The sequence below is a fragment of the Festucalex cinctus genome, chromosome 6, assembly GCF_051991245.1.
Source record: "Festucalex cinctus isolate MCC-2025b chromosome 6, RoL_Fcin_1.0, whole genome shotgun sequence".
NCBI classification, from domain to species: Eukaryota; Metazoa; Chordata; class Actinopteri; order Syngnathiformes; family Syngnathidae; genus Festucalex; species Festucalex cinctus.
The window spans coordinates 1,463,592-1,490,630 of record NC_135416.1 but is presented as its reverse complement, the minus strand read 5'-3'; the positions used below and the strand labels follow the sequence as shown (position 1 = coordinate 1,490,630).

General features: G+C 43.5%; 2 protein-coding genes across 7 annotated transcripts; one reads left to right on the top strand and one right to left on the bottom strand.

Moving 5' to 3' along the window:
- Positions 1-734: 734 nt before the first annotated feature.
- dla (deltaA) lies at positions 735-13,206 on the bottom strand. Of its 2 annotated transcripts, XM_077524546.1 has the most exons (11): positions 12,695-13,206; positions 12,208-12,576; positions 11,416-11,476; positions 10,999-11,256; positions 8,850-8,910; positions 8,639-8,769; positions 6,656-6,825; positions 5,008-5,224; positions 3,135-3,915; positions 2,497-2,605; positions 735-1,435 (listed from the first exon to the last, which is right to left on the bottom strand). In XM_077524546.1, the coding sequence occupies exons 1-11, from the start codon at positions 12,749-12,751 to the stop codon at positions 1,430-1,432; spliced, it is 2,220 nt and encodes a 739-aa protein (XP_077380672.1). In that variant the 5' UTR covers positions 12,752-13,206; the 3' UTR covers positions 735-1,429. The 2 variants fall into 2 exon arrangements, with proteins under 2 accessions (XP_077380672.1, XP_077380671.1); XM_077524545.1 differs by lacking the exon at positions 735-1,435 and having other exon boundaries at positions 2,485-2,605.
- LOC144020769 (cell division control protein 42 homolog) lies at positions 8,568-26,978 on the top strand. Of its 5 annotated transcripts, none has more exons than XM_077524554.1 (5): positions 8,568-8,795; positions 23,515-23,781; positions 24,845-24,903; positions 24,993-25,022; positions 26,081-26,978. In XM_077524554.1, the coding sequence occupies exons 2-5, from the start codon at positions 23,517-23,519 to the stop codon at positions 26,630-26,632; spliced, it is 906 nt and encodes a 301-aa protein (XP_077380680.1). In that variant the 5' UTR covers positions 8,568-8,795; positions 23,515-23,516; the 3' UTR covers positions 26,633-26,978. The 5 variants fall into 5 exon arrangements, with proteins under 5 accessions (XP_077380680.1, XP_077380679.1, XP_077380677.1 ...); XM_077524553.1 differs by lacking the exon at positions 8,568-8,795 and adding an exon at positions 12,175-12,589; XM_077524551.1 differs by lacking the exon at positions 8,568-8,795 and adding an exon at positions 15,586-15,673.
- Positions 26,979-27,039: the final 61 nt, after the last annotated feature.

The window sequence follows — 27,039 nt, the reverse complement described above, 5'->3', positions numbered from 1 at the left end:
TCAAACTGACTTGTTTTTTTTTGTTTTTTAACAGCTGCTTTTAATATCGTGACATGACGACGATATATTGTGGCAATTTTAATATCGCGATATCGCCGTTATTGTTACATCCTCGATCACACCTGAATCAAATGATCGGCTTGCCAGGAAAATCTGCGGAAGCCTTACAGCAATCATGTTAGGATTCAGGTGTGTTGGAGGAGGGAGACGGCCTGAGTTATGAGGCTTTAGAAAATCTTTTCAGCGTCTTCCAAGCACTGTGCAAGCCAAAAAAAAATTTTCCCAAGTTTTTCCCAACTTGAGAGGCCCCGACCATTGTTGATGTTAAATGTAGCGGCGGGAGGGACACTGTCTTGCATGAATAGACCCCCCCCATCACCCCCCCCCCCCCAGCGCAACTTCTCTGTCTCCAGGGAGACGCTTTCAAGTCGGGGCGGCGGCCAACAGCGCGACAGCGTCCATTCAAATGTCCGCCGCGGGCGCCAAGACAACAGACGGACGAGGCCACACCAGCCCGGGACGTTTCGCATCTTTTTATTATTTGGAAAAATAGTCGTGGCTAATTCCTTCATTTGACAAAGAGCAAAAAAAAAAAGATGACAATGTACAGCACAATCCCTCTTAAATAACTTTTTTTTTCTTTTTTTTTTTTTTTAAATTGACCTGAAGTGCCTTTTGCAAATATCTGTTAAAAGAAATCAACTTATAATATAATAATAATAATAATCCTGACAAACGAGCACAAATATACAATATGAAATAAGAATAACACAAAATGCTTAATTAAATTAACTTAAATTAAATCATAATTAATAATCATAACTTTCTTGTTTTTTTTCCTCCGTTACAAAAAAGGACAATCTGTGTTGAGAAATCATTCCGAGTAAGAAGAGGACAACAATACTTTTGTCACGGGCGGATTGGAGGGCAAAAATTTTTTTTTTCTTTTTTTTTTCTTTTTTTTTTTTACAAAGAGGCCAGTATGGCCAAACATCCGCCGTTCGATGCGGTTCCTGGGTTTGAGAAAAAAGCCTGGGTGCAAATGTTGCAAGAAAACAACAACAAAAATCCTATCTTGGCGCCTTTAAAAAATAAAAAAATTCTCCCACTGTCCATTTCATATTTTTCTTCATTTGTAACCCCCCCGATGCCCGACAAAGAGGCAAAACAGAAAAAGCTAAGCGGCCGTTTACGTTCAACCGTAAACTTGACATTTTTTTTGTTTGTTTTTGTGTGTTCCCCTTTACACGAACGACCCCCGCCGGTTCCTATCCGGCAGGCCGGCGACGTTTCCAGTCGAGAACCAGCTCAGTCTGAATATCAGTCAAAAGGTCTCAGCAGCAGCAGCAGCGAGCGTCGAGCAGCATCTCATCCGGGAGCATAAAAACTCTCCCATACAGCAAAATGAGCCAGCCCGTCGCCGGCCCCTTTACACCTGCAAACGCACGCATGCCGACCGTTAGTTAGGAATTCATCCAGTTGTGGGAATGCTGACGTATTCCCACAGTAACAAACGTTATTGTGGTTTTTATTCCCCACACTTTTTTTTTGCCGCGTAATAACTCTCACATCATACTTCCAATTTACACTGTTCAAATTTCAACTAGCTTCAAAAATTGACGGCTCCCGGGTTATATATCGTCGTACACGTTCCACGCCCACTTCCATACATGTAACTTATCATCATTACCAGGTGTCTGATACTGCTCGGTGGCACAGTTGGTCAAGCGCATCGTCCAGTAAGCAGGAGGTTAGAATTTCATAATTCATCTCTCAATGTGCTTTCAGCATTCCCACGCAATTTCTCCAGAAATTGCACTTAGTCTAGTTGTGGGAATGCTGAAGCATTCCCACATATGTTATTGTGATTTTTTTTTTTTTATTCTCCACACTTTTTTTGCCGCGTAATAACTCTCACATAATACTTCACATTTACACTGTTCATATTTCAACAAGCTTCACAAATTGACGGCTCCTGAGGTATATATCGTCTGATTCCACATTACTTACAGTATTTGCACAATTTCACTTGTAATATCACTCTTTGTGCCCTGCGATTGGCTGGCAACCAGTCCGGGGTGTTAGCCCCGCCTACTGCCCAGAGCCAGCTGCGATAGGCGCCAGCACCCCCCGCGACCCTTGTGAGGAATAAGCGGTCAAAACAAAAACTTTTCCCCATTCCATTTTGAATAGGACAAACATTGAACCTTTTCGCAGTATCACATTCCACGCCCACTTCCATAAATATAACTTATCATCATTATCAGGTGTCTGATACTGCTCGGTGGCACAGTTGGTCAAGCGCATTGTCCAGTCCATTTTTTTTAACCGCTTACTCCTCACAAGGGTCGCGGATTTCATAATCCCACGGGCTCCAAAATGGAACCCTGCGGGACGCCACTATTAATGACAGTGGGGCAGAGCGGGACAAGAGCAGCGTTTCCCGACAAGCTGCTTCAAGCTAAAAGCTTCCTTCAAGACGGGTCAACAACTCACCTCGGTTGCAATTATACATTCGTCCTTCTCCTCCGACATCACAAACACGGATTTGTACTTGTTGTCCGCACATGCGGACGTTTCTGGGCTATTTTTTTCCGACGTATCGCTGCAGAGAGGGAGAAAAAAAATATTTAGATTTTGCCACTGTGGCAAATGTCAAGTTTTGATTGGCTCCTGCACAAATATGGAATTTGATCCGATAAATTCCAGAGCATAGAAAAGAGAAATGAATTGCTGACGTGATGGCATCCAAATTGTAATAATCGGTCTGCAATCTATTTTTTAAACGGAGATTCCATTGCTATAAAAACATGGAACCTACCAAAAGAAAAATTAAAGTCTCTTCTTTCATAAAGGGGGGGCGGGAAGAATATTTCTATCTTTTTCCATTCTGCAGCAATTAGCATGATCATTATTCACAAATCTATATTGCGTACAAATGATACACATTTAAAAAAAAAAAAAAACTCAAACTAATACTAAAACTAAACGAAAACAAAGCATTTATTAAATAACTCAAACTAATAAAAACCCAACTAAATAAAAAAAAATACAAACAAAATACTCAAAACGAGCTCAAATGAAAAATTCCCAAACTCGAATAACCCTGTTTTGTGGGCGTCGGCTTTTCTTACCATTTTAAGCGTTTGCTGTGTTTCTCCTCAAACTCAAAAGAGTCCAGCGATCGGCACTTGTCCTCGCACGCCGCCTCCGACGCGGCGTCGTAGTTGACCTCGCGCACCAGGTTGAAGTCCGCGGGCGGCGGCGGCGGCGGCGGGCGGCCCTGGTAGCTCCGCCCTCCCGGCGACGCCCCCTCGTCAGGGTCGCCCCCGCCGCCGCCGCTGCACAAGTCCATCTTTTTGTTGATGTTTTTCACCCCCGGAGTGGGCGCGGCCTCGCCGCGTTGGCAGTTGTTGGTCAGGTTGTTGATGGTCTCGCCCTCGCCGCCCGCTTCCCCGAAGCCGTCGCGTCGGGCTTTGGAGCGGAAGAACCCGACCAGCACGGCGCAGCCCGCCAGAAGCAGGAGCACCAGCGCCACCCCGGAGCCCACCGCCATCCAGGGCACCTCGGAGCCCCGGACGGCGGCGTGCTCGGGGAGCAAGAACTGGCAGTTGCGTCCGCCGTAGCCCGCGACGCAGGCGCACACGTAGCGGTTGTTCCTCTCGTGGCAGGTGGCGCCGTTGTGGCACGGGTTGTGCTCGCAGCGGCCGACGGGCGAGCTGCAGTTGCGCCCGGCGTACCCGGGCGGGCAGGCGCAGGCGTAGCCGCCGCCGGCGCCGGCGCCGTCCCGGCAGGTGGCGCCGTTCTGGCAGGGGCGCGAGGAGCACGCGTCGCCGGCGCGGTCGCAGTTCATGCCCGTGAAGCCGTCCGGGCACTGGCACAGGTACGAGTTGACCAGGTCGACGCAGCGGGCGCCTAAGGACGCAAACGGGAAGGGTCAAGGGTCAAGGGTCAGGGCCGGCTTCCGGAAAGGGAATCGCGCCGCGTCGGAATGGTGTGTTGAGGGCTTCGCAGTTGGCTCAAAAATGGGCAGATCATCGACTTGGGTCAACTTTCTGGGTTCTTTGGCACCAAGAAAACAACAAAACCAAAACAAAAACGAACCCAAATATTTACGTCAAATCCTCGACTTGGGTCAATTCGATCCAACTTTTTTTTTTAAATCAAAAATTGGGTCATTTTGTAAAAAGCAAGCCAGAAAGTTGGGTCAGAAAGAGGTCAAAAATTGGGTCATTTTGTAAAAAAAACAACAACAAAATCTACTTGGGTCAATTTGACCAAACTTTTTTTTTTTTAATCAAAAATTGGGTCATTTTGTAAAAAAAAAAAATAACTCACAAAGTTGGGTCAGATCTCTTTGGAGCAGTTTGACTCACATTTGGGACAAGTTTGGGTCATTTTACAACAAAAAAAAAGAATGTTGGGTCAAATTGTCTACTTGGGTCAATTCGACCCAACTTTGAGTCAAAAATTGGGTCATTTTGTAATAAACCAAAAAAAAAAAAACCTAAGTTGGGTCAGATCCTCTACTTGAGTTAATTTGAGCAACCTTTGGGTCAAAAATTTGATTATTTTCTATAAAACAACTTCTGGATTGGTTTGCAACAAAAAAAAAATGTTTAATTCGGTATAAAAGAACCCAGAAATTTGCGTCAGATCCTCGACTTGGCTAAATCGAATGCAACTTGTTTTTAATCAAAAATTGGGTCATTTTGTCAAAAAAACAACAACAAAAAAATGTACTTGGGTCATTTTGACCCAACTTTCTGGGCTGTTCTGCACCAAAAACAAACAAACAAAAAAAAGGGGTCATTCTTTACAAAACAACCCAGAAAGTTGGGTTAATTTGACACAAATTTGGGTCATTTTATATATTTATATATATAAATTTAAAAAAAAATAAAATAAATAAATTTGACCCATAAAAGTGTCTCAGTCCATTTTTGATCCATAATTGTGTGACTTTTGTTGATGCCCAAAAAAAGCCAATGTGTGTTTTGCGCCGACCGTTGGAGCAAGGCGCGGAAGTGCAGTGGTCGATCTTCTTGTCGCAGGCGAAGCCGGCGTAGCCGGCGGGGCACTGGCAGAAGTAGCCGCCGTCGGGGCGGTCGGCGCAGCGGCCGGCGTTGGCGCACGGCGCGTCGGCGCACGTCATGGCGCTCAGCTCGCAGTTGTTGCCGTAGAAACCGTGGGGGCACTCGCACCGGTAGCTGCTCTCCAAGTCCTGGCGGGGAGACGGCGGCGTTAAAATCTGCCGGCGCGGCGGAAAATGGCAATTTGCTTGTTTGTGGAGGTGTGTTAACTAGTGTTTTTTTTTTTTTTTGTGGTTTTGTTCGGGTCTGACCAATGAATGGTTGGACAGATTTCATTTGCCAATGTTATTATTATTATTATTATTATTATTATTATTTGCCAATATTAGTTATTTTTCATTCTTTTTATATATAACTAGCAAAACATTTGTTTCCTAACCTAACAGCAACATGCAAACAACAAAATAACCACCACGGACTATTTTTTTTTGCGCTTTCTCGATTTAAAAAAAATAAAAAATGTCCGTTCAAGGACAGCACAAAACTGCTGAACAAGAAACCAACATGATGAACTCAGTTCACATTTTCCGCCCCCATATTTTGTCCTGCATATCATTCCAAATCTGCCAAAAAAAAATGATTAGGCCTACTCGTATTGTAGCACAACATGTCTGCCATCTACTGGTGAATGGTGATATTACAATTTCAAACTACAGGGATTTGCAGTGACTTTTTTTTTTTTTTTTTATCACATTTTGGATTACCCCCTTCCTCATGTTTTGTTTTAAAAAAAAAAAAAGTATGATTTAAAAAATAAATATATATTTTTTTTTTTATCACATTTTGGATTGCACCCTTCCTCATTTTTGTTTAAACAAAAAAATGATTTAAAAAATAAATATATATATATATTTTTTATTATATTTTGGATTAACCCATTCCTCATTTTTTTGTTAAAAAAAAAGTATAATTAAAAAAAATAAATATATATTTTTTTTTAATTATATTTTGGATTACCCCATTCCTCATTTTTTGTTAAAAAAAAAAAAAAAGAGTATAATTTAAAAAAATATATGTATATTTTTTTTAATCATATTTTGGTTTACCCAATTCCTCATTTTTCTTTAAAAAGTATCATTTAAAAAATTATAATAATAAATTGTAAAATTTAATAAATAAATCACCATAAAATACGTATGAAATTAAATGAATAAAATAATATAAGGAATAAATTTAAAAAATTAGTTTTTTTTTTTTTTTTTTACTTTTCTATTTTTTTGGGTGTGGTTCGAGGAATTGTCCGTGTGGACAGAAACCGCCGGTTTGTCCATCCCAAAATCAGACAAATCCAATCGATCAAATGATCGGAACCCGTCAAATGTTCTGCCGTCAATTTACATCTTGATTGTTGAAAGCGTTAAGGACTAAAAAAAAATACAAGTATTTCCTTTATTATATATTTTCAGTTGAATCAAGTTATCTGAATTTTATTGGAGCAAATATCTGCATCGACCTAAAAAAACAAAACAAAACCAAACAAAATCCCGATCTGTCCGATTGAAATGTCTTTTCCATGTATTTGCAGGTGTTTTTGCGCGCGTTTGATTTTGCGCGCGACTCACGGTGCAGCTCCCGCCGTTGCGGCACGGGTTCCCGGCGCATTCGCTGACTTGGATCTCGCAGCTGGCGCCGGCGAATCCGGGCCGGCAGGAACACGTGTAGCTGCCCTGGCCCGTGTTGCTGCAAGTGGCCCCGTTGCTGCACGGCTTGTGATGCGTGCAGTAGTTCAGATCTGGACACAGCACACGCACACGCGCACGCGCACGCACACGCGGATTAGGGATGTTTGCCGGTGCCGCTGGACGGCGCTTTTGTCAATTATTTGCGCCCCCCACCTGGCTCCTCCCCCCCCCCTCGCCCATCAAAGGCCACAGCTGGAACATGATGAGCGAGCGAGCATCGAGTTTGTTTCAAGTGACTTTTGCTTGATGACTTTCTTCCAGCTTTTAAATTGGCTTTACAGATGATGACTGTTAATCTCAAATGCGCAGGTGTCAAACTCGAAACTCGGGGGCCAAATCTGGGCCCCCCGCATCACTTTATGCGGCTCCTGAAATCACTTTTTAGTTTGTACATCCGGAAAACATTCCATCGTCAGAGAGCGGAAGCCATTTTCAATACTGGTTATTGAATCTGGTGTGCTGGAGGAGGGAAATATCTAAAAAAAATAAATAAAATGCAGGACTCCAGCCTCCATTTTTTTAAGCGTTTTCCCTCATCCAACACAGCTGATTCAAATGATAATCTCATCACCAAACAATGCAGGAGCCCAAAAATGATCCTGGTTACTGAATCTGGTGTGCTGGAGGAGGGAAACCTCTTTAAAAAAAAAATGCAGGACTCCAGCCCCGATTTTTTTGTTTTAAGCGTTTTCCCTCATCCAAAACAGCTGATTCAAATGATAATCTCATCACCAAACAATGCAGGAGCCCAAAAACAATCCTGGTTATTGAATCTGGTGTGCTGGAGGAGGGAAACCTCTGGAAAAAAAAATGCAGGACTCCGGCCCCCATTTTTTTGTTTTAGAGCTTTCCCTCGTCCAAAACAGCTGATTCAAACGATTATCTGATTAGAAAACTCTGCAGGAGCCCGAAAACAATCCTGGTTATTGAATCTGATGTGCTGGAAGAGGGAGACCTCTTAAAAAATAAATACATAAAAAATACAGGACTCGAGTCTGCATTTTTTTAAGAGGTTTCCCTCGTCCAACACAGCTGACTCAAATGATCATCTCATCAGCAAACTCTGCAGGAGTCTGAAAATGATCCTTGTCATTGAGTCAGGTGTGCTGGAGGACGGAAACCTCTAAAAACAATGCAGCACTCCGGCCCGCATTTTTTTATGAGGTTTCCCTCGTCCAACACAACTGATTCAAATGATCATCTCATCAGATCAGCAAACTGCAGGAGTCTGAAAATGATCCTTGTCATTGAGTCAGGTGTGCTGGAGGAGGGAAACCTCGAAAACATGTCAGGACCGGACTTTCACACATGTCCTTATAAGCTAATCACTTTTTTACAACATTAAATCTATTTTTTTAAACATGGTAAAAATCAATGAAGCAATTATAAATTGTTGATATAATGTAGCAGGGGTGTCCAAACTTTTTCCTCTGAGGGCCACATACAGAAAAATAGAAAGCTGCAAGGGCCACTTTGATTTTTTTTTTTTTTTTAAAGTTATTTATTAACACATTCATTGCCAGACCAGCAAAAAATCATTTGACGTCTTTTTCCGTCAATGGCAGTGAATGAGTTAAGATAGCAAAACAACTATATACTGGAAAATCCTGTGAATATAAATAAATAAATTGAAGGGGTGGGGCATATTATACAGAAATGAAAATTGTAACAGGGATTTGATGGTAGTTTCAGTTCCACCAGAAATCCACCGGGTGGCAGTGTTGCGATCCGAACCGAATCCCTGATAATGCATCATTTTGTTGTTGTTGTTTTCAGGCGTTCAAAATGGCATGTTCGGAATATGATGTCGCGGTTCCATCAGTCGAAGTTGAACGTCGGCCTTTGGCCAGGTGTGGTGCCCACCTTGGTTGCAGAAGAGACCCCCCCAGCCCTCCTGACAGTTGCACTGCCAGGGCTGCTGGCAGGTGCCGTGGAGGCAGCCCGGGTAGCGGATGCACTCGTCGCAGTAGCGCCCCTTGAAGCCCACCCGGCACCTGTGTGGACCAATCAGAGGACGGCGGTAAGTGTGCGTCGTGGCCACGCCCCCTCCCCTCGAGCTGAGGTAGAACCTTACTTGCACTCGCCGGGTTTCTCGCAGAAGCCGTGCTCGTCGTCGCAGCCTGGCAGGCAGATGGCTAAAAAAAATAAAATACATAAATAAATAAATAATATCAAATAAAAATAATAAAAAAAAAAAAAAAATATATATATATATATATATATATATATATATATATATATATATATATATATATATATATATATATATATATATATATATATATATATATAATTTAGTACCAATAATAAACCCAATAATACAAACAATATTATAAATATAATATTATAAATAAATTATTATAAATAGTATAATAATTAGAGCTGTCAAACGATTCAATTTTTTAATCAGATTAACACATTCACTGCCAGCCCAGCAAGAATGCATTGCATCATTTGACGTCTTTTTCCGTCAAAGGCAGTGAATGAGTTAATCACATCTTAAAATTTTGATTAATCGCGATTAATCGCCTTTTTTTTTTTTAATCAACATTTTTTGCCCGCCAAATGTAAAATGCACCTCTTATGTGTTAATTTTTTCGGCATTTAAAATGTTAAAAGGACGTCTCATCCTCCTGTTTTTCTAATCAGTTACGTTACTTGCGTAATTTAAAGTGGGAAAAAAATATGACCCCAATCGTTTGACATGAGCAAATATTCTGAATGTCACATGCAAGCATTTATTAAATGCATGTTATGTTTATTGTTCATACACAACCTGTGCTACCTTTAACGTAATGCGATAATTTTTTGTGATTAATTAATTAGTTAACGCTTTAACTTTGACAGCACAAATAATAATAAACATTTTGGTTTAATAGTTTTATTTTTTATTTTATTTTTTTTAATGGGGCAGGCAGCACAAAACAAGGGCTTTTTTTTTCTGCTTCTGTGTGTGTGTCCCCCCCCCCGATCCTCATCCTTCTTGAACCCGCCCCCCAGCCTCTATCTCTCTTTTTTTCTCTTTTTTTTTCTTCTGAGCTGCGGTTCGAAACTCTTCCATTCATGCTAAACACACGCACACAAGTGTTCCCAGCGAGATAAGAGTGGACAGCTGGCGAGTGTGTTGCCAGCGTGCGACAGCTGCTCCATTGTCTGACGGCTGCCGGCAGCTGCCCACTTCAAACAATAACGACCCCCCCAAAAGCACCAGCAGCAGCAGTGGCAGCCAATCACGAGGCATGCGTGTCAATTTATGGCACGCGTGACATTATTCACCCCCAAAACTTTCCTTGGAATAAATCAAGCGTGCGTGTGTCACATGGGGGGGGGGGGGCGCTTTAGGGGGGGGGGGTGCTAAAAGGGGTGCTCACTCCCCAAAAAGTTCCCTTCTAACGGCACATCCTGCTTCCAATCATAACTTTTGAAGTACTTTTTTTTTTTATTCCTGATTCAACATTTTTATTTTGCCACAACGTGAAAAAAAAAAAAAAAAAACACCCACCTGGATTGTAAACGTGGAAATGGGAAAACTCCCGAAGGCAATTTTTTTTTTCATATTATTTCTCACAGTTTTAATATTCCCCCTATTTTCTTTTGCCTTTTCATGTTTTTTTTCTGATTTTTTTGTAAACATTTTTTATATTTGACATGTAGGAGCAATTATTATTTATTTATGTATTTATTATTATTATTATTTTCTAACCAATTTTGCTACTGGAATGTAGTGTAATTTTTTTTTTCATTTTATAATTTTTGTTATACTTAACCTGGAGGAGCAATTATTATAGTGTAATTGCACATCCACTCCAATAGATGGCAGCGGCTCTCATTTATTATTTTACTTTAAGGCAAATTTATGCACTGCAAATCTATCTGACGGACTAAAATATGTTCATGAAGTGATATCTATATTTTTTTTCGTTTTTTTTTAAAAATGAACTTATGCCAATTTTATTTTAGGTGTCGCACAAGTTTTGTTCCGGCAACTAACTTTACACGTGACGAGAGTGACCCCCTGTGGTCACAATCGGAATTACCCTCATGGAAGCCGCACGCTCATAATTGATCTAAATTAATCTCTATTTTTAGATAATTCTGGACATACAACGGACTCTGTAAAGTTGCTTTGTGACAGCTAAGGCTGTTTAAAATTTTGGATCATCAGTGAATCATCTCGTGAATGAGTTTTTTTTTCCCTTGTGCGCATGCGCGCGCGTACTCACGCTCGGTGCAGTATTGGCCCTTCCAGCCGGCGTCGCACACGATCTCGCCGCGCTCGCCGCACGTGAAGTGTCCGAAGGCGTCGTCCCGGGGCCGGCAGAAGACGGAGCAGCCGTCGCCGTAGTAGTGCTCGTCGCACACGAAGCGGTACGCGTACTTGAGCTCGGTGCGGCCGGCCGTGTGCAGGTCCTGCGACCAGTCCTCGCCCACCGTCAAGTGGCGCTGGGTGCTCATGGTGCTGATCACGTGATCCGGGTTCTCTGGGGGCGAGGAGGAGGCATTTGACATTTTGTGGTTTCTCGATGTTTGCTCATTGGGAGCTTGTCAAACAGCACCGGTGCCCGTGTGGGCTCCCTCTAGTGGCACATGAAAGAATCACAGCCCGAGAGCGATCCGGTTGTTGTTGTTGTTGTTGTTACCTGTGGACAGGTCATCTTTGGAGTCAGCGTGCAGTGCCTCGATAATGAGCGAGAAGGTCCCCTGAGGAGACAAAACGGTTTGGTCAGCAGCGTCATACGTCATTCCTGGGAGGGGCCACACACAAAACGTCCTCCCTCCCTTCGACTCCATCCGCCCGCTTGACAGCCAAGAGGAACTCGACTTGACCCGGAAAGATGGAAAGAGAGAAAGAGAGAGAGAGACGGAAGAGAGAGAGAGAGAGAGAGAGAGAGAGAGAGAGAGAGAGAGAGAGAGAGAGAGAGAGAGACGGAAGAGAGAGAGAGAGAGACGGAAGAGAGAGAGAGAGAGAGAGAGACGGAAGAGAGAGACGGAAGAGAGAGAGAGAGAGAGAGAGAGAGAAAGAGAGAGAGAGACGGAAGAGAGAGAGAGAGAGAGAGAGAGAGAGGGAGGGAAGACAGAGAGAGAGAGTGACTGTGAAAGAAAGAAAGAAAGAAAGAAAGAAAGAAAGAAAGAAAGAAAGAAAGAAAGAAAGAAAGAAAGAAAGAAAGAAAGAAAGAAAGAAAGAAAGAAAGAAAGAGAAAGAAAAAGAAAGAAATAAGGTACATTTCAGGGCACTTTGAACAAAATCCATCGATCCGTCGTTTTGCACACAAAGCTGTGATTTCTGATTTTATTGAAGGCAACATCAGACGACGCGATACGGTTTTAAACTGATGAGAGTGATTTACTTTCCAAGGAGCACGTTAAGCCCCGGAGGGGCACGCCACACATGTGCCCCCCCCCCCCCCCCTTTCGCCCCGCCTCCCGCTTACCGGCCAAGTGAAGCCGAAGTTGATCCTGATGGGGTTGCTGAAGGAGCTCTCCGGGATGGCGTCGGGCACCTGGAACGAGTTGGCGCCCAGCACCGGCGTCACGGCGCCGCCGTACGTGCACGGCGGCTCGGGCGACGCGTTGGGCTGGTAGTGCTTCAGGCACACCCGGAAGTAAGTCTGGCAGGCGCACTGTTGAGCGGACGTTGACGACGAGGAGGAGGAGGAGGGGGAGAAAGAGGAGGAGGAGGAGGGGGCCCCCCCGGCCCCGCCGCCGCCGCCGCCGCCGCCGCAGCAGTTCCTGTTGCCCTGCGCGCCCTTCTTGTTGAGGAACTCCTGCAGGCGCAGCTCGAACACGCCCGAGCACGAGCCCTGAATGTCGCGCGTGAGTGACGAAAAGAAGCGAAGCGAAATGTCTCTTTTTAGCAACTTTTCCCCGACTCCCAAATCCTCATTTGGAGGATTCTAAATTCAACGGATTGAGACTTACCTGGCACAGCAACGCGGCCAGCACCGCCACGCCCAGCAGCATCTTCAATAAATACATGATAAATAAATACAAATAAATAAATAATTTAAACGGGCCCGGCAAGAAGATGCATGGAGCGGCTCATCGAGCGCCACCGCGCATGCGCGTCCCGGAGAGGAGAAAAAACGAACAAAAAACAAAAAGCACAGCGAGACGGTTAATCCCCAAACTTTCACCCAAGATGAAAGGTTGAAAATTCTAACAACTAAAAATAAATAAATTACTAATAATTTATATTAGGAGAAAAAAAAAGTGTTCCAGTGTGGTTATAATCCCAAACAAAGGCGGCCTTCTGCTTTCCTTGACGAAAGGTCCAACATGTTTTCCTTTCCTTTCTTTTCCTTTCTTGTCTGTCCTCGTCTTCGTCTTCGTCGTCTTCTTCTTTTCTCCGCGGCCGCCCGCAGCCGGTTATATACATGCTATGCTAATAACATGCAAATGAACCCGCTTCCTCCTCCTCCTCCTTCTTCTCCTTCTCCTCCTTTGCGCCCCCAAATCTGGCCCTCGTGCAGGAGCCCCTTCGCCCTCCCAGCACGTTGGTCGGACGATGTAGGAAATATGAAACTTTTTTTTTTTTTTTTTGTGACTTGCAAAAAGTTGGCACGTCACGTGACTCTTGTTTCCTTTTGTTCCATCGTGGCTGCATGAGGAAAGTGCGAAATGTGCGACTTGTTTACGTTGGCATTGGTTCATATGTGACTATTTTTTTTGTGTCCTTTTGTTGCCCTTAAACTTCTCATCCAACTAAAAACTGCCAACATGGCTACACAATGAAAGATGAAAGTTAATGGATTTTTTTTTTCCTTTGAGCAGCTTTTTAGTGTTGATGAGATATTCAAAAGTTGAAATTTGTTGATTTATGACTATTTTAGTTTCCTTTCATTGCCTTTAAACTTATCGTCCTACTAAAGCAACACGGCTACACAATGAAAGATAAAAAATATGCGTTGCTCTTGTTTCCAATTATATGGTGGCTGAATGATGAAAGTGTAAAATGGAAATTGGTTCATATGTGACTATTTTTCCTGTCCTTTTGTTGCCTTGAAAGTTCTCATCCACCTAAAAACAGCCAACATGGCTACACAATGAAAGATGAAACTTAATGGATTTTTTTTTTCCTCTGAACAGCTTTTTAGTGTTGATGAGATATTCAAAAGTTGAAATTGGTTGATTTATGACTATTTTAATTTCCTTTTATTACCTACATGGCTACACAATGAAAGATAAAAAAAAATATGGGGGGTGGATCTTGTTTGCTTTTGAGGAGTTTGTAGTTTTTAACTTTGTTTCATTTTGATGCCTTCAGACTTTTTCTCAACTCAACGCATGATTTAGTTTCCTTTTGCTGCCTTCACACTTCTCCTAAATCCTCCTACAGCAACAATTTGGCTATACAATGAAAAAAAATGACCTGTTCCAAATGTCCTAAATAGTTGAAACATACAGTATATGTTTTTTCTCTTATTTCATTTTGTTGCCTTCACATTTCTTATTCTTCTCCGGTAACAACATGACTGCGCAGTGAAAGTTATGGAATTCATTTTTTGTAACTTCTGAGGAGTTTTGTGTGGTTGTTGAGATCTTTCAAGCTTCCAAAGTAGTTGTCCCCTTTTTTTGTTTCCTTTTGTACCCTTCAAACTTGTTCTCGTGCTTCTCCAGCAACAACATGGCTGCATGATAACGGATGTAAAATCATAATAATAAGAACTTTTTTTTTTTCCTTACATTTGAGGAGTTTTGTGGTGTTGGTGAGATCTGCCAAACTTCTTAATCAGCCAACATGTGACTCTTGTGTTTCATTTTGTTGCCTTCTTCTTGACTGCACACTGGACGAAATATTTTCAAATAGAAAACTTTTTTTTTTTTTTTGTAGTACACTTGATAAGATCATCCAAAAAACTTTTACGAGCGGCTGACATGGGACTCGCTGTTTTATTCATGTTTTCCTTTTGTTGCCTTCAAACTTCCCCAAAGAAGTTTGTTGCCTCAACGGGGAAACTCTCATCCGCATTGCGCACACTCTTTGGCACACAAACTGTGAGCTTGCCTAATTGTTTTCATCCCCTCATCTTCCTCTCCCTCCTCCGCCTCCTCCTCATCTTCTTCTTCTTCTTCCTATTTGGTGGAAAACATTCCTTAGCGAAGTTGGGAGCAAAAACGAACTCCTGCTTGCCACCAACGTGTGCGCGTGCGCATGTGAGGCTCGCGTGGCCAACATGAGGGGGAACTTGCACCATTGTGTGTGCGCAAGCCAAGGAGGAGACCCCCCCCCCCCACCCCCCACCCACTCTACCCGCCCGTCCCTACTTGGGCCCCAACCACCCTCCCCCTCAGCTGTATGCTAATTCAGCTCGCACCTGCTCTTCTCTCAACAACAGCACGGGCGCGCTCGGCCTAGGCAGGCAGCCCCCCCCCCCCCCCCCCCCCCCCCCCACCCAGCAACCGCCCACCCCCTAACACACGTGTACCCCCCCCAGCACGCGCATGCACACATCTGGCGCGTGCTCGTCGGTGCGGGAGGGGGGGAAGTGTTATTGCGTCCCTCCCGGGTGCGGTGAGCGTCATTTGTAACGTCAGACCCAACGCCCGACCATTTGTTTGTTTGTTTGTTTGTTTAGCGTGACGTCACATATTGGCTTACCTCATCCGGGTGATGGATGTAATGTTTTGTTCACTCAAATGCTTTTATTTTTTTGTAATGCTACCGGAAGTGATCGTTGAGTGCGTTGTTAAAGAGCAGGAAAGAAAACCGCGGCTCGGCGGCAGCACCGAGTGAGAAAAAGCCAGTCAAGTGTTGGACTATTTTTTTTATTTTTTTTTATTTTTTTTTTTAGATGAAATACAGTACACATCGTATGTATTTTAATCACAACAGTGGACAGGCGAAAAACGCTCGCAGTTGTTGGCTCGCTTCTACTTCCGGTTCCTCTCCAAGCGCCAGTGAGTGCGTGTTTTTGAGAGTGTGAGGGTAGGCGAGATTATCACCGAGTGAGAAAAAAAACAGTCAACTGTGGGAGTATTTTTTTTATTATTAAATACAGTACACATATGTATTTTAATCACAACAGTGGACAGGCGAAAAACGCTCGCAGTTGTTGGCTCGCTTTTACTTCCGGTTCCTGTCCAAGCGCTAGTGAGTGCGTGTTTTTGAGAGTGTGAGGGTCAATTCGTGTACGTGTATGTTACTGTGCGAGATTATGTGTGTGAAAGTGTTCAGTTTAGTGGGTGTGCGTGCGAGAGAGAGAGAGAGAGAGAGAGGAGGGGGGGGCAGAGAGGGCGCGTGTATACAGCACTTGTGGGTGTTCAGCGAAGGACCACGACACGCCTTCAGACGCGGACAGACCCTTGCACGCCATCTGCTGCCACTATCCCTCCGCCCCCCAACTACGTTTATGCCCCGCCCCCCACCTCAGCCCCTGAGACTGAATCTCGTCTTTCGATCCAATGTCCGGCGCGGGCTGCCGCGGCGACTGCAAGCATGTTAAGGAGCTGTAACGGTATGGGCCCTCAGGGGCCATATGGTGAGGGGAGTGGGAAGGTTTTTGTGTGTGTGTGTGTGTGGGGGGGGGTTATCCCCGAAAAGGAGACGCCACATGGTCACTCGTGGGAACGTAAACACGGCGCCTATCACACGATATCGATCATATATGGGAGGGGTGTGGAGGAGGAGTATCAATACACGCGTGCTGATGTTTGACAATCGATGTCACGCTTCCTAGTAACGCGCATGCGTACTAGCAGACAGGACGCTTCATCGTTATATATCTTTTTTTTTTTTTTCTTAAACCTTGTGTGTCAGTGGACCACCACTTCCGGGTGTTCTCGAGAGTCCCGCTCATCATTTGCATATTCATGAAGAAAGTTCGGCGTAGGAGGCGTGGCCTGTGCGAGAGCACTCGCGTGCCAATGTTTTGGAAAGCGTGCCAAGCACGCTCCAATTACACACATAATTTGTTATTATTAATATATATAGATATTTTTTTTTTTAGCAAAACCTCAGGATGACGTCACTGCAGCGCAGGAACGCGGGAGACTTTTTGATAAGTGGGAAGACACAGTCCACTGTGTACTGAAGTGGATTTTTCAGATATTTTTCGGACTAGTTTTTACTTTCATTGAATTTATGACTTTACTCTTGGCATTCGAAAACAGATATCTGTCACAACTTCTTTAGATGACAACCTGACGGAAAATGTGTTTCATAAAAGAGATAAATCAAATAGATTTTGTGAAACAGGTTTGGTGACGTGGATGCGAATTGTACGTGAAGGAAGGCGTGAATTGTCTGTGTTGACTCTTCGTCTCCATCCTAACCACGAGCATCTGCCTTGACTGGAACAGATGTACACACCTGCCCCCCTCCCAATAAGAAAAAAAAAAAAAAGCAGCTTTTCAAGCCTCCATGGGAGCCTGGCGGGCCCACAATGGAGTTGCAGTAACCAAATACGGTCTATATGCCCCCCCCCCCCGCCAGGATAGGACAGGCGGGGTGATTCCGGAATATCGTGGAGTGGCTTTCCCAAACAATCTGCTGCTCATTTTCGATGCGGTGGAGTGGGCGGTGCCAGGTTGGGCAACGATGAGGCGGGCAAGGTTGTCCAGAGGCGTCGTCAGCTTTCAAGTCTATATTTGGGATTTGGGGACTAACTTTATGTGTTTGTATTCAAGAATTTATAGATTAGAGCAAAAAAAAAAAAAAAAAGCTACAGGACAGAAAAGATATTCATTGTTCAAATTGATAATTTTTTTTTTTTTTTTTTTTAGCAAATAATCATTAAGAATTCTATGGGTGTAGCACGTCCCAAAAAAAAAAAGACTGAGAAAGTTTCTGAATGCTCATCAAACACCTGTTTGGAACATCCCACAGGTGAACAAGCTAATTGGCTACTATTTCGAGTCATTGGTGTTCTGAGGCCAAATTCTCAAAATGTCTCCCGAGATCTCGCAATTTTCACAGGAGGAACTCGTGAAAGGCGGGATCGGATATTTTGGTGTTGCGCCTACAACTCGCGTATGGATAGAATGGATTTGAACGACCGTGTGTCGCTCGATCGATCGGTCATTCCCCGGGACGGACGGCCATTTTTCTCATGCAGCGATAGTGAATATTCTGCATGTATGGATGTAGGAATAATTGTAAATAAGTGATCATACATTTGCTGCAATGAAGAATCGCTTTTACAAGTTTTCTTCTCACACATTTGCTCACAAATATATATATATATATATATATATATATATATATATATATATATTTAGTATTTATTTATTTATTTATTTATACAGGACTGTTATGGCATTTTTTTTTTACTTCGTCTGATGAAATATTCTAATATTTTGAGATAGGATATTTGAGTTTTCTTAAGCTGTAAGCCATAATCAGCAATATTAAAATAATAAAAGGCTTGCAATATTTCATTTGATTTGTAATGAATCCAGAATGTATGAGTTTTTTTTTTTTTTTTAATTGCATTACAGAAAAAGAACTTTATCACAATATTCAAATGTTCTGAGACAGTCCTGTATGTGGCTCTAAAACACCGAACTATTGGCGATAAGTGGCCATCGGGACCCCAATTGGAGGCCCCGAGGCCGTTCGGGGGCGGCAGGTGCTCCCTGGACCCGTGTGGATGAAAGGGAGGCCTGGGTGGGGGAGGGGGTTGGGTGGCGGTTGTCGGCAGACCAGGTTACACATGAAAAGCCGTCTTTTTTTTTGTTCCCGAAGGTGCGACAGCCCATCGCTGGGGCAGCGCCGCTTTAATGGCGCCATAATCGCCCCCCGTTCCTATCTCTCAGCTGCCGCTGCCGCTGCCGGGACAGAGGATCCACACGCACCTGTTGTCCCGGACCCGCCCCTCCGACGCCTCCCCCCCCGCCCCATTGTGTCCAGCCCGCCTTTAGCGCGCTACACCTCAGGAATGCTCCTCGTCCCTGGAGAGAGCTTATCCAACGGTGGGAGGGGGGGGGGCTGAGATGCACAGAGGAAGGAGCCTGGGGTGGCGGGGGGGAGGGGCTTCAGAGGGGAGGAGGAGGAGGAGGAGGAGGGTGCCGGTCTCTCCGGGGGCCGGTCCATCCAGATCCAGAGAGCCCTGTCCTAAATCACTGGCCCCCGAGGGAAGGCTCTCCATTGTGACGAGATGGCCCTTGCAAGCTGGGCCGCCAGCTGCCACTGCTGCAGCGTCATGTGCCCCACAACAACCCCCCCCTCCCCCAACACACACTCACTTCCTCCCACCATTTTCAGCCCCATCATAAAAAAAAATGTGCTGAGGTCGGATCCCAAACCGCAGACACAAATAAGATTTCAACAATTTATTCACATCAGGACGAGAAACAACCAGAGTTGCACAGAGGAACAGAGGTAATAATCCGACAAAAACACACACTCCTCAGTCCGGCTTATGTAGACAGTGAATCGATCTGATTGGTTGTGGCTAGACATGTGGGTAAAAGGACTGAAATGGAATTATCTGATTGGCTGTTGACCAGTAAAGAGATTAAAGATTCCTGACATCACATAGCGTAATACCAGTTGAAAGTCGATGCTGGTTACATCAGTTCAAAACAGACACTTGACCTCACGGCCGTGACCCAAACATAACCCTTGCATGACCCGAGTCATAAAATTAAGCATAACCCTTGCATGACCCTAGTCATGCCAGTACCCATAACCCTTGCATGACCCTAGTCATGACAGTCCAACAGCTTTGCTAGCAATTTGAACATGTGACTGTCACCACAATTGTCACCAGCACTTTTACGTGGGTTAAGAATGTCACCAGACCAAGCGCGCTTCATTTATTATAAAAAAAGAAACAACAACAAAAACGCATGAAATATTTCATCTTTATTAATAACATTTACTGTTATCTATAGGACATCTTTAATTTAGGGTCACATTCATCTAAAATCTTAAATCAAAGTTATAAGGCTAGCAATTAGCTATCTAAAAAATAAAATAAAAAAAACAAGCTAGCTAGGTGGCTAGCTAGCTTGTTTTTTTTTTTCAAGTTAAATTGTAATAAAAATCTATATTTGTAGTAAAAAATTCATAGTTTTTTTTTCTTTCAGGTCATGTTGTCCAAATATGACCACTACTTACCAGTTGCTAAGAAGCAGAACTTTTTTTTTTTTTTTTAATTAACATAGTTTTGAGACAATACAAATCTGATAGCTGCTCACATAGCTTCTTGAACTGTCTTGTAGATGATCCAAACTCATGCCTTTAAATGTTTTTCAAAATAAAACTCTCAAATTGTTTTTTTTTGTTTTTTTGTCACACCACATGATAATTCATAAAATGGGCAATACCAGACAAACTTATCTGTCATTAACCCACGTAATACATCAAAAAATAGTACAATCATATCGGATATCATATCATATAATATACATGATAGCAGAATAAGTGAATGTGAAGCGTGTCAAGACGAGTCTGCCGCGATTCGCACGTCGCAGATAAGGTTAGTGAAATTTGTTGCGACGCGACGACATGAAAAACTGTCATTTTTCAATTCAACAATTCCGTCCAATTCACCAGCCCCGTTTTACCAAAACCTCATTGGCGTTTTTTTTTTTTTTAAATGTATTTATTCCATCAACCCCGCCCCCCAAACACACGCACCATGCAGCGTTGTCAGTGTGTTTCCCGCTCGCACGCTCCATTGTGCCGCCATCTTAATGATGATTGTAACGATGGCTTGTCAATCTTTGATAAGAAGCGGCACGCCCCTCACAAAAGGGGCCGGCTCCAAAGGGAGGGGGCGGGGGTTGGCGTTCTCATGGTGGCTCGGACAGCAGGCGTGGGCTTGGGTCGGGGGGGCGTTTAAGGGCGAGACGACACCCGTGGCACACGCCTGTTGACCGAGCCACAAAGCAAAAGACCCTGCTGCCGCCATTGTTGTCCCAAGACACAAGACCGATCCTGTTAGACCCCCCCAGAACCCCCACCTCTCACCCCCCAACACACACAATCAGTTTTACCAATCAGCTGACCTCAAATGGCTTTCCCATCCACTGCCTCTCAGGCAAAGTTTTTTGGATTGCGATTCAAGTACAAAAATAGAAAAGGGAAAAAAAGTCAATTAAAAATAACTATCATGTTCTCTCAGGACAAGAACCTTCCCTCTAGACTAGTACCTTCACGCTGGCCTAGAATTTTCGCTTCGGGCTAAAACAACCATTTGAGACTCGAACTTTCTCTCAACTAGAACCTCGGCATGGGGACTCGCACCCTCTCTTTAGAAAAGAGCACTCACTTGGGTCTCAGTATGAAAACTTTCTCTTGGGACTAGAACTGGGACTAAAACATTAACTTGGGAAGAGAAACATCTCTCAGAACTGGGTCCTCATAAACGAGAAACATTCACTGGGGACAAGTCTTAAAAACTAAGTACTGGGACCATCTCTGAATGCTATTTCTTTCTATCAGGACTAGAATCTTTTCCCTGGCCTGGAATCTTATTTCCTATTTTATTTATTTATTTTGTTGTCTTTTTGTGCTTTGGGACCTGTAAGAATCCAAAGCCAGCATCAGACCCTCAACGCAAGGTGGAGATCCATCACGATGGCCGCAGGGAGGAGCAGGTGGGCGGAGTCCGACAGGGGGTGGCGCTCATGGTCGTGTGACGGTGGAGGAGGGGTCGGTGAGGGCGGGGGGGGGGGGGCGGGGCTGTACGGCGGCTGGCGGGGTCAGGCCCGCGTGTCCTGGGAAAGTTGCGCTCTCCATTTAAATGCGCACATGTTGCGGCCTTCTGGAGGCTGCGTCAATATACGCACGCTGACAGATGGCCGCGGGGCCATAACTATGGAGGCCCACCGCCGCCACCTTCCTCCCCAGGGAGCCCCGGGGAAGCGTCTCTCAGCTGATCCCATCAAAAAAAAAGAAAAGAGAGACGTGAGGGCAAGAGCAAAGGAGGAGGAGTGCGCGTGCGCGCGCGAGCGTGTGTGTGTGTAATCTCTAAATTGAGTTCATGTATTTGCCTGCTCTGCACAGATTGTGATGAGATTTGATCAGATGAAGGGGAGGAAGCGTGTACATGACTAGCATGGCAACTGCGTGCCTGCAAGGGTTTTTTGTTTTTTGTTTTTTTCATGCGATTTTGTGTGCGTGAAAGTGAGCGAGATTGGTGGCCTCGTGTTTGTCATTTCTGGTGGTATTTGGAGCGTCAAGTCTTCTTTAGTTGACGCTTGGTGCAAAAAAGCAAAGAACCAGTGTGGTAGTTTTGCATTTATTTTTATTTTTATTTTTTTTTGCCTTTAACTTACCCCCCTTTTTTTTTTTTATCAGGGTTGGGGAATCCAGGCCCAGGATGTAAAAACCTTGGAATAGTTTGGCTTTAGCCACAGGAGCTCAATTTTTGCTGTTGGATTGACAGGTGTTGGCCGCATGAGGGCGCCACATCATTTCACCTGCTATTGACGTGTTGACTGAAGGGTAAACGCGCGCGGAAACAACTCCATAGATACACTTTGTTTTATTGATATCTGCTGTACAAGTAATAAATAACTCGGTTGTATTGTAGACATTCATAAAAATCATATGTTAAATGATTAACTTAACTGTTACATGATTTATACCTGTACCGGAAGTTATCAATGTCATTTGATAGATGCTTGTACAGTTGATCAATATAGGCAATAAAAACTATATATAACAGTTATATAAATGTAGTTTATCTATAGAACTGGAAAAATGATAGTTGATATTTGATTTGATTTATTGAACATATAAACATACAAACAGCAGAGAAACAAGAGTTAAAAAAGAAAAGAAGAAAGAAAAGAAAAAAATAAATGAATAAAAAAACTCACAGTTTACATGTTCAAAAGGGAGTAGGAAGAAGTTAAAAACTTATCTACTACCCCTTATACATTATATATTTGAACTTATTTCATTATTCATACAATACTAGGTTGATATTTTTTAAAATAAATAATAATAATAAATAAATAAATAATATCAGTTCTGTAGCAATCAATTTACTTATATACATCAAAAATGCCACTTTTATAGGTGAACTACAGTGTGTTTACATTTCTGTAGTTGATATCTAAATAACTAACGTCATCTGTAACAATTATTGTTCACCACTATTTTTTTTTACTGGTAGTTTTACTGGTATTGATGCGCTGGCTCCCTCTAGTGGTAGCTATGCCAAAAGTACAATATACGTTTACATTTCATCGTACCACTCTTTTTTTGTATTTATATAAGACTTTTATGTGGTACAATCTGTATATTAACATTCATGTATACGATTTAAAAAAAAAAAAACTTCTCTATTTAAGGACAGTCTTCATGTTTAAAATGTACTACATGATATTAAAATGGTATGAGCACAACTGTAAATGTACAAAAGCTAAACATCATTTAATGACGCCGAAATGCTTACGATTCGTCACCCAAATTCACGTGCACATCTCCACTCATGTCAACTTCAACCTCTGATCATGTCAAAACAATTTCCGCACAATTTTATTTTGTGGCCTTGAAGCATTTTTCTCACCATATACCCCGACAATATTTATATAGACATGTAAGCTTTTATAAATATAGTAGAAGCATGCTCGTTTGACGTTGCAATGCTTTGCTAAGCGCGTGCACATCCCGCATAAGCTCCTTAGCGCGGGTGCACGCGCGCGCACGGCAGAACGCCAATCCGGAGAAACACCTTCGGCGTTTTCACACCTGTGGAGGGCAGGAAGATGCTCGCACTCTGACACTGCCGGCTCCTCCGTCATCCTCATTTTCTTTTCCCCTTTCTCGTTCCGTCTTCCAGCAATGCTACCCGGGGACGCGAGCGCTCTCAAGGCTCGCCGCGTGTCGCTGCCGGTGTCGTCGCCGCCGTCGCCGCCGCCGTGCCGCCGCCTGCACTTCCCGCTGCACTTGGGCGTGAGGCGGCGGCGCTCGGGCCCCGCGCCGGAGCGCCGCGTCAACTGCGTGCTGGTGGGAGACGGCGCCGTGGGCAAGAGCAGCCTGGTGATCAGCTACACCACCAACGGGTACCCCGCCAGATACGTGCCGACTGCCTTCGACAACTTTACAGGTACGCTGGTTGTCAGTCTTCGGACCGATTCAGCCCTACAACCATCTAGTCAGATGTTTTATAGATATATATATAAAAAAAATAAATAAAAAAAAAGTGATTAGTTTATGGCCCCCATGACTCATGACCCTCCTATTGTTAACCATATGGATTTATGACCACGTTATCAGCCATATTAATTTTTGATCACCCACATCTTGAAAATTTTATCCCCAATTTCAGCAGATTTATTTTTTTCCCCATAATAATCATGTATGACCTCCATTAGCAGCGAAATTGTTTTATGACCCCATTAAAAAACATCTTGATTTATTGATCCCCCATTTTTTTTTACCAGATTGATTTATGACAATTATTAACCAACCCCATAATAATCAGATAAATGTATGAAGCTCATTATCATCCATATTCATTTGTGACCCCCATTAATAAGCATCTTCATTTTTAATCCTCAATTTTTTACAGATTGATTTATGACCGTTATTAACCATATTGCTTTATGCCCCGCATTATTCATTTTATTCATTTCAGACAACCCCATTATTAACCAGATTGATTTATGATCCCTATAATAATCAGATTTATTTATGACCCCATTATACTATTTTATACTATAATGATACATGGCCCCATTGTTAACCATCAAGATTTATGACCTTGATTATCAGCAATATAAATGTATGACCCCCTATTAATAACATTTTTATAACCAGACTGAGTGATCACACTCATTATTAACCGGATTGATTTATGACACCAATTAGTAAGTTTGATTACCCTATCCAAATGCCATAAAACTGTTAAATAAACACTTGGAAAATAAGAATTAAATGTGTCTGTTGTCATAAATCACCTGATGGGTCAAAAATCTATCACCGTTCACATAGGCGCCATCACCTACTGCTCTGACTTAATTAATGGAGTTAAACATCTTTTTTTTTCTATGTTGACATGAGCTAGTGAATTAGCCTAGCCTGAGCTAGCTAAGCCAGAGATAGCTTAGCCTAGCCTAGCCTAGCCTAGCTTGAGCTTGCCTGAGCGAGCATTTCCGCTGTGTCCTCAGCCTTGGTGGTGGTGGACGGGATGCCGGTCCGACTGCAGCTGTGCGACACGGCAGGACAGGTAAACGTTCGTATGTGCGCTTTCTCACCTGACAACTGCCGTTCTAATGTCCATTTTCCTGTCCTCCATTGTCTGTGCCGTCATGATAGAAATGGGGAGTTGGTGATGGATCTACCAATGTAAGTAATAGTTGTTTGTCGTAGCAGCGAGTAATTGGTGAGTTACTTGAAGCTCCCCAACTTCTGTTTGAGATTTTTGTACAATAAAATATTTTTTTTCTAAGTTTTTATACTCTTAACGTAAAAGTGGGAAAAAATGTGAAACTAATAGAAATATGGCTGCATCTTTTAGTCATTGACGGTCATCACAGTAATTTCATAATAATTCATAAAATTAAGTTAAAAAAAAATAGTGCACTGTACTGTAAAAAAAGGATTGTGATATTATTTTGTGTTGGGGGTCATTTTCTGCACCGAGATGGCATAATTGCATTTGTACGACATTGGTAAAAGAGCTATCTAATCTTTAACATGAAGTAACCTGTGAAATTCTGCACATTTTTAAAATTCTAAAATACAACTTGACCCCAGTCTCCACAAATATATGCATTATTATTACATTTATTACTGCTAAATATTCACATGGACGTGTCTGCTGCTTACGAGGTAAGGGGCGGTCATTAATCGAACGTTAAAAAAAAAAGAAAAAAATTAGAGACATTAGAGGAACTTGAAATTCAAAACTAGACTAAGTGAAATTTCTGGAGAAATTGCGTGGGAATGTTGAATGCTAAGATTTGAATGCATGTGTAACGCTTATGAAGTCAATTGTGAGATAAATTATGAAATTATGATCTCCTGGTTACTGGGCAATGCATTTTGCCGACTTTACCACCGAGCAGTATCAGACACCTGGTAATGATGATAAGTTATATGTATGGAAGTGGGCGTGGAAAGTGATACTTAGAAAAAGTTCCATTTCTGAAAATGAATGGAATGTGGAATCAGACAATATATATCCCAGGAGGCATCAATTTTTGAAGCTAGTTGAAATTTGAACAGTGTAAAACGGAAATATTATATGGGAGTTGTTTGATTCCAAAAAAAGTGTGGAGAATAAAAATTACAATAACGTATGTGGGAATGCTTCAGCGTTCCCGCATTTAACGCCCTAATTTCGACACCCCGAATTGCAATGATGTACAAAGTGATCCTGATCCGGTTTTGCGTCTTGTCAGGACGAGCTCGAGCGCCTGCGCCCGCTCTGCTACCGCAACGCCGACGTCTTCCTGCTGTGCTACAGCGTGGTCCGACCCGCCTCCTTCCGCAACCTGAGCCGGCGCTGGCTGCCCGAGATCCGCCGGCACTGTCCCGGCGCGCCGCTCGTCCTGGTGGGCACCCAGCTGGACCTGCGCGAAGACGTCCAGGTGCTGATCCGGCTGGCCCGGAACCGGGAGCGCCCGGTGGCCTCGGAAGAGGGCCGGCAGCTGGCGCGGCAGCTGGGCGCCGCCGGCTTCGCCGAGTGCTCGGCGCTGACGCAGAAGAACCTGAAGGAGGCCTTTGATTCGGCCATCTTGGCCAGCATCCAACAGCCGCAGGATGACGGCGGCGGCGGCGGCGGTGGCGGCGGCCATCTTGGCGCCGGTGACGACAGCCGCGTCGGCGAGCGGCCGCAGAGACTGAGCCTCAAGAGGAAGACTCCTGACAAGATCAAGAATCTGTCGGAGGCTTGGTGGAGGAAGATCCGATGTCTGGTGGGCGAGCAGAATTGTGAGCAGCTGACGGCGTGATCCGATCAAGATGCGGACTTGTCAGAAAGGTCCTACAACTTGAGACGGTAAAACAAAAATGGAGCTCGTAAATTCGGAATAGAACGACATCAACTCTTTCAATGCATTCTCACGTAGAATTGAAAAATGTAGTTCTCACCGAGACTTTGGAAAAAGGACTCAAGGACACAAGTTAAACATTTTTTTTTGACAATAATATGTTCTATTTGATCTCACTAGTCTAAATATGACATTCTGATAATTTGACATTTTTGGAGTATGAGTTATGAAGCCAAATCCAGCCGTTTTTATCCATCTCAGCGGGGCGGCCATTTTGCCACCTGCCGTCGACTGAAGATGACATCACAGTTGCTCAGGCAACGACCAATCACAGCTCACCTTTTTTTTCTGGAGCTGAGCTGTGATTG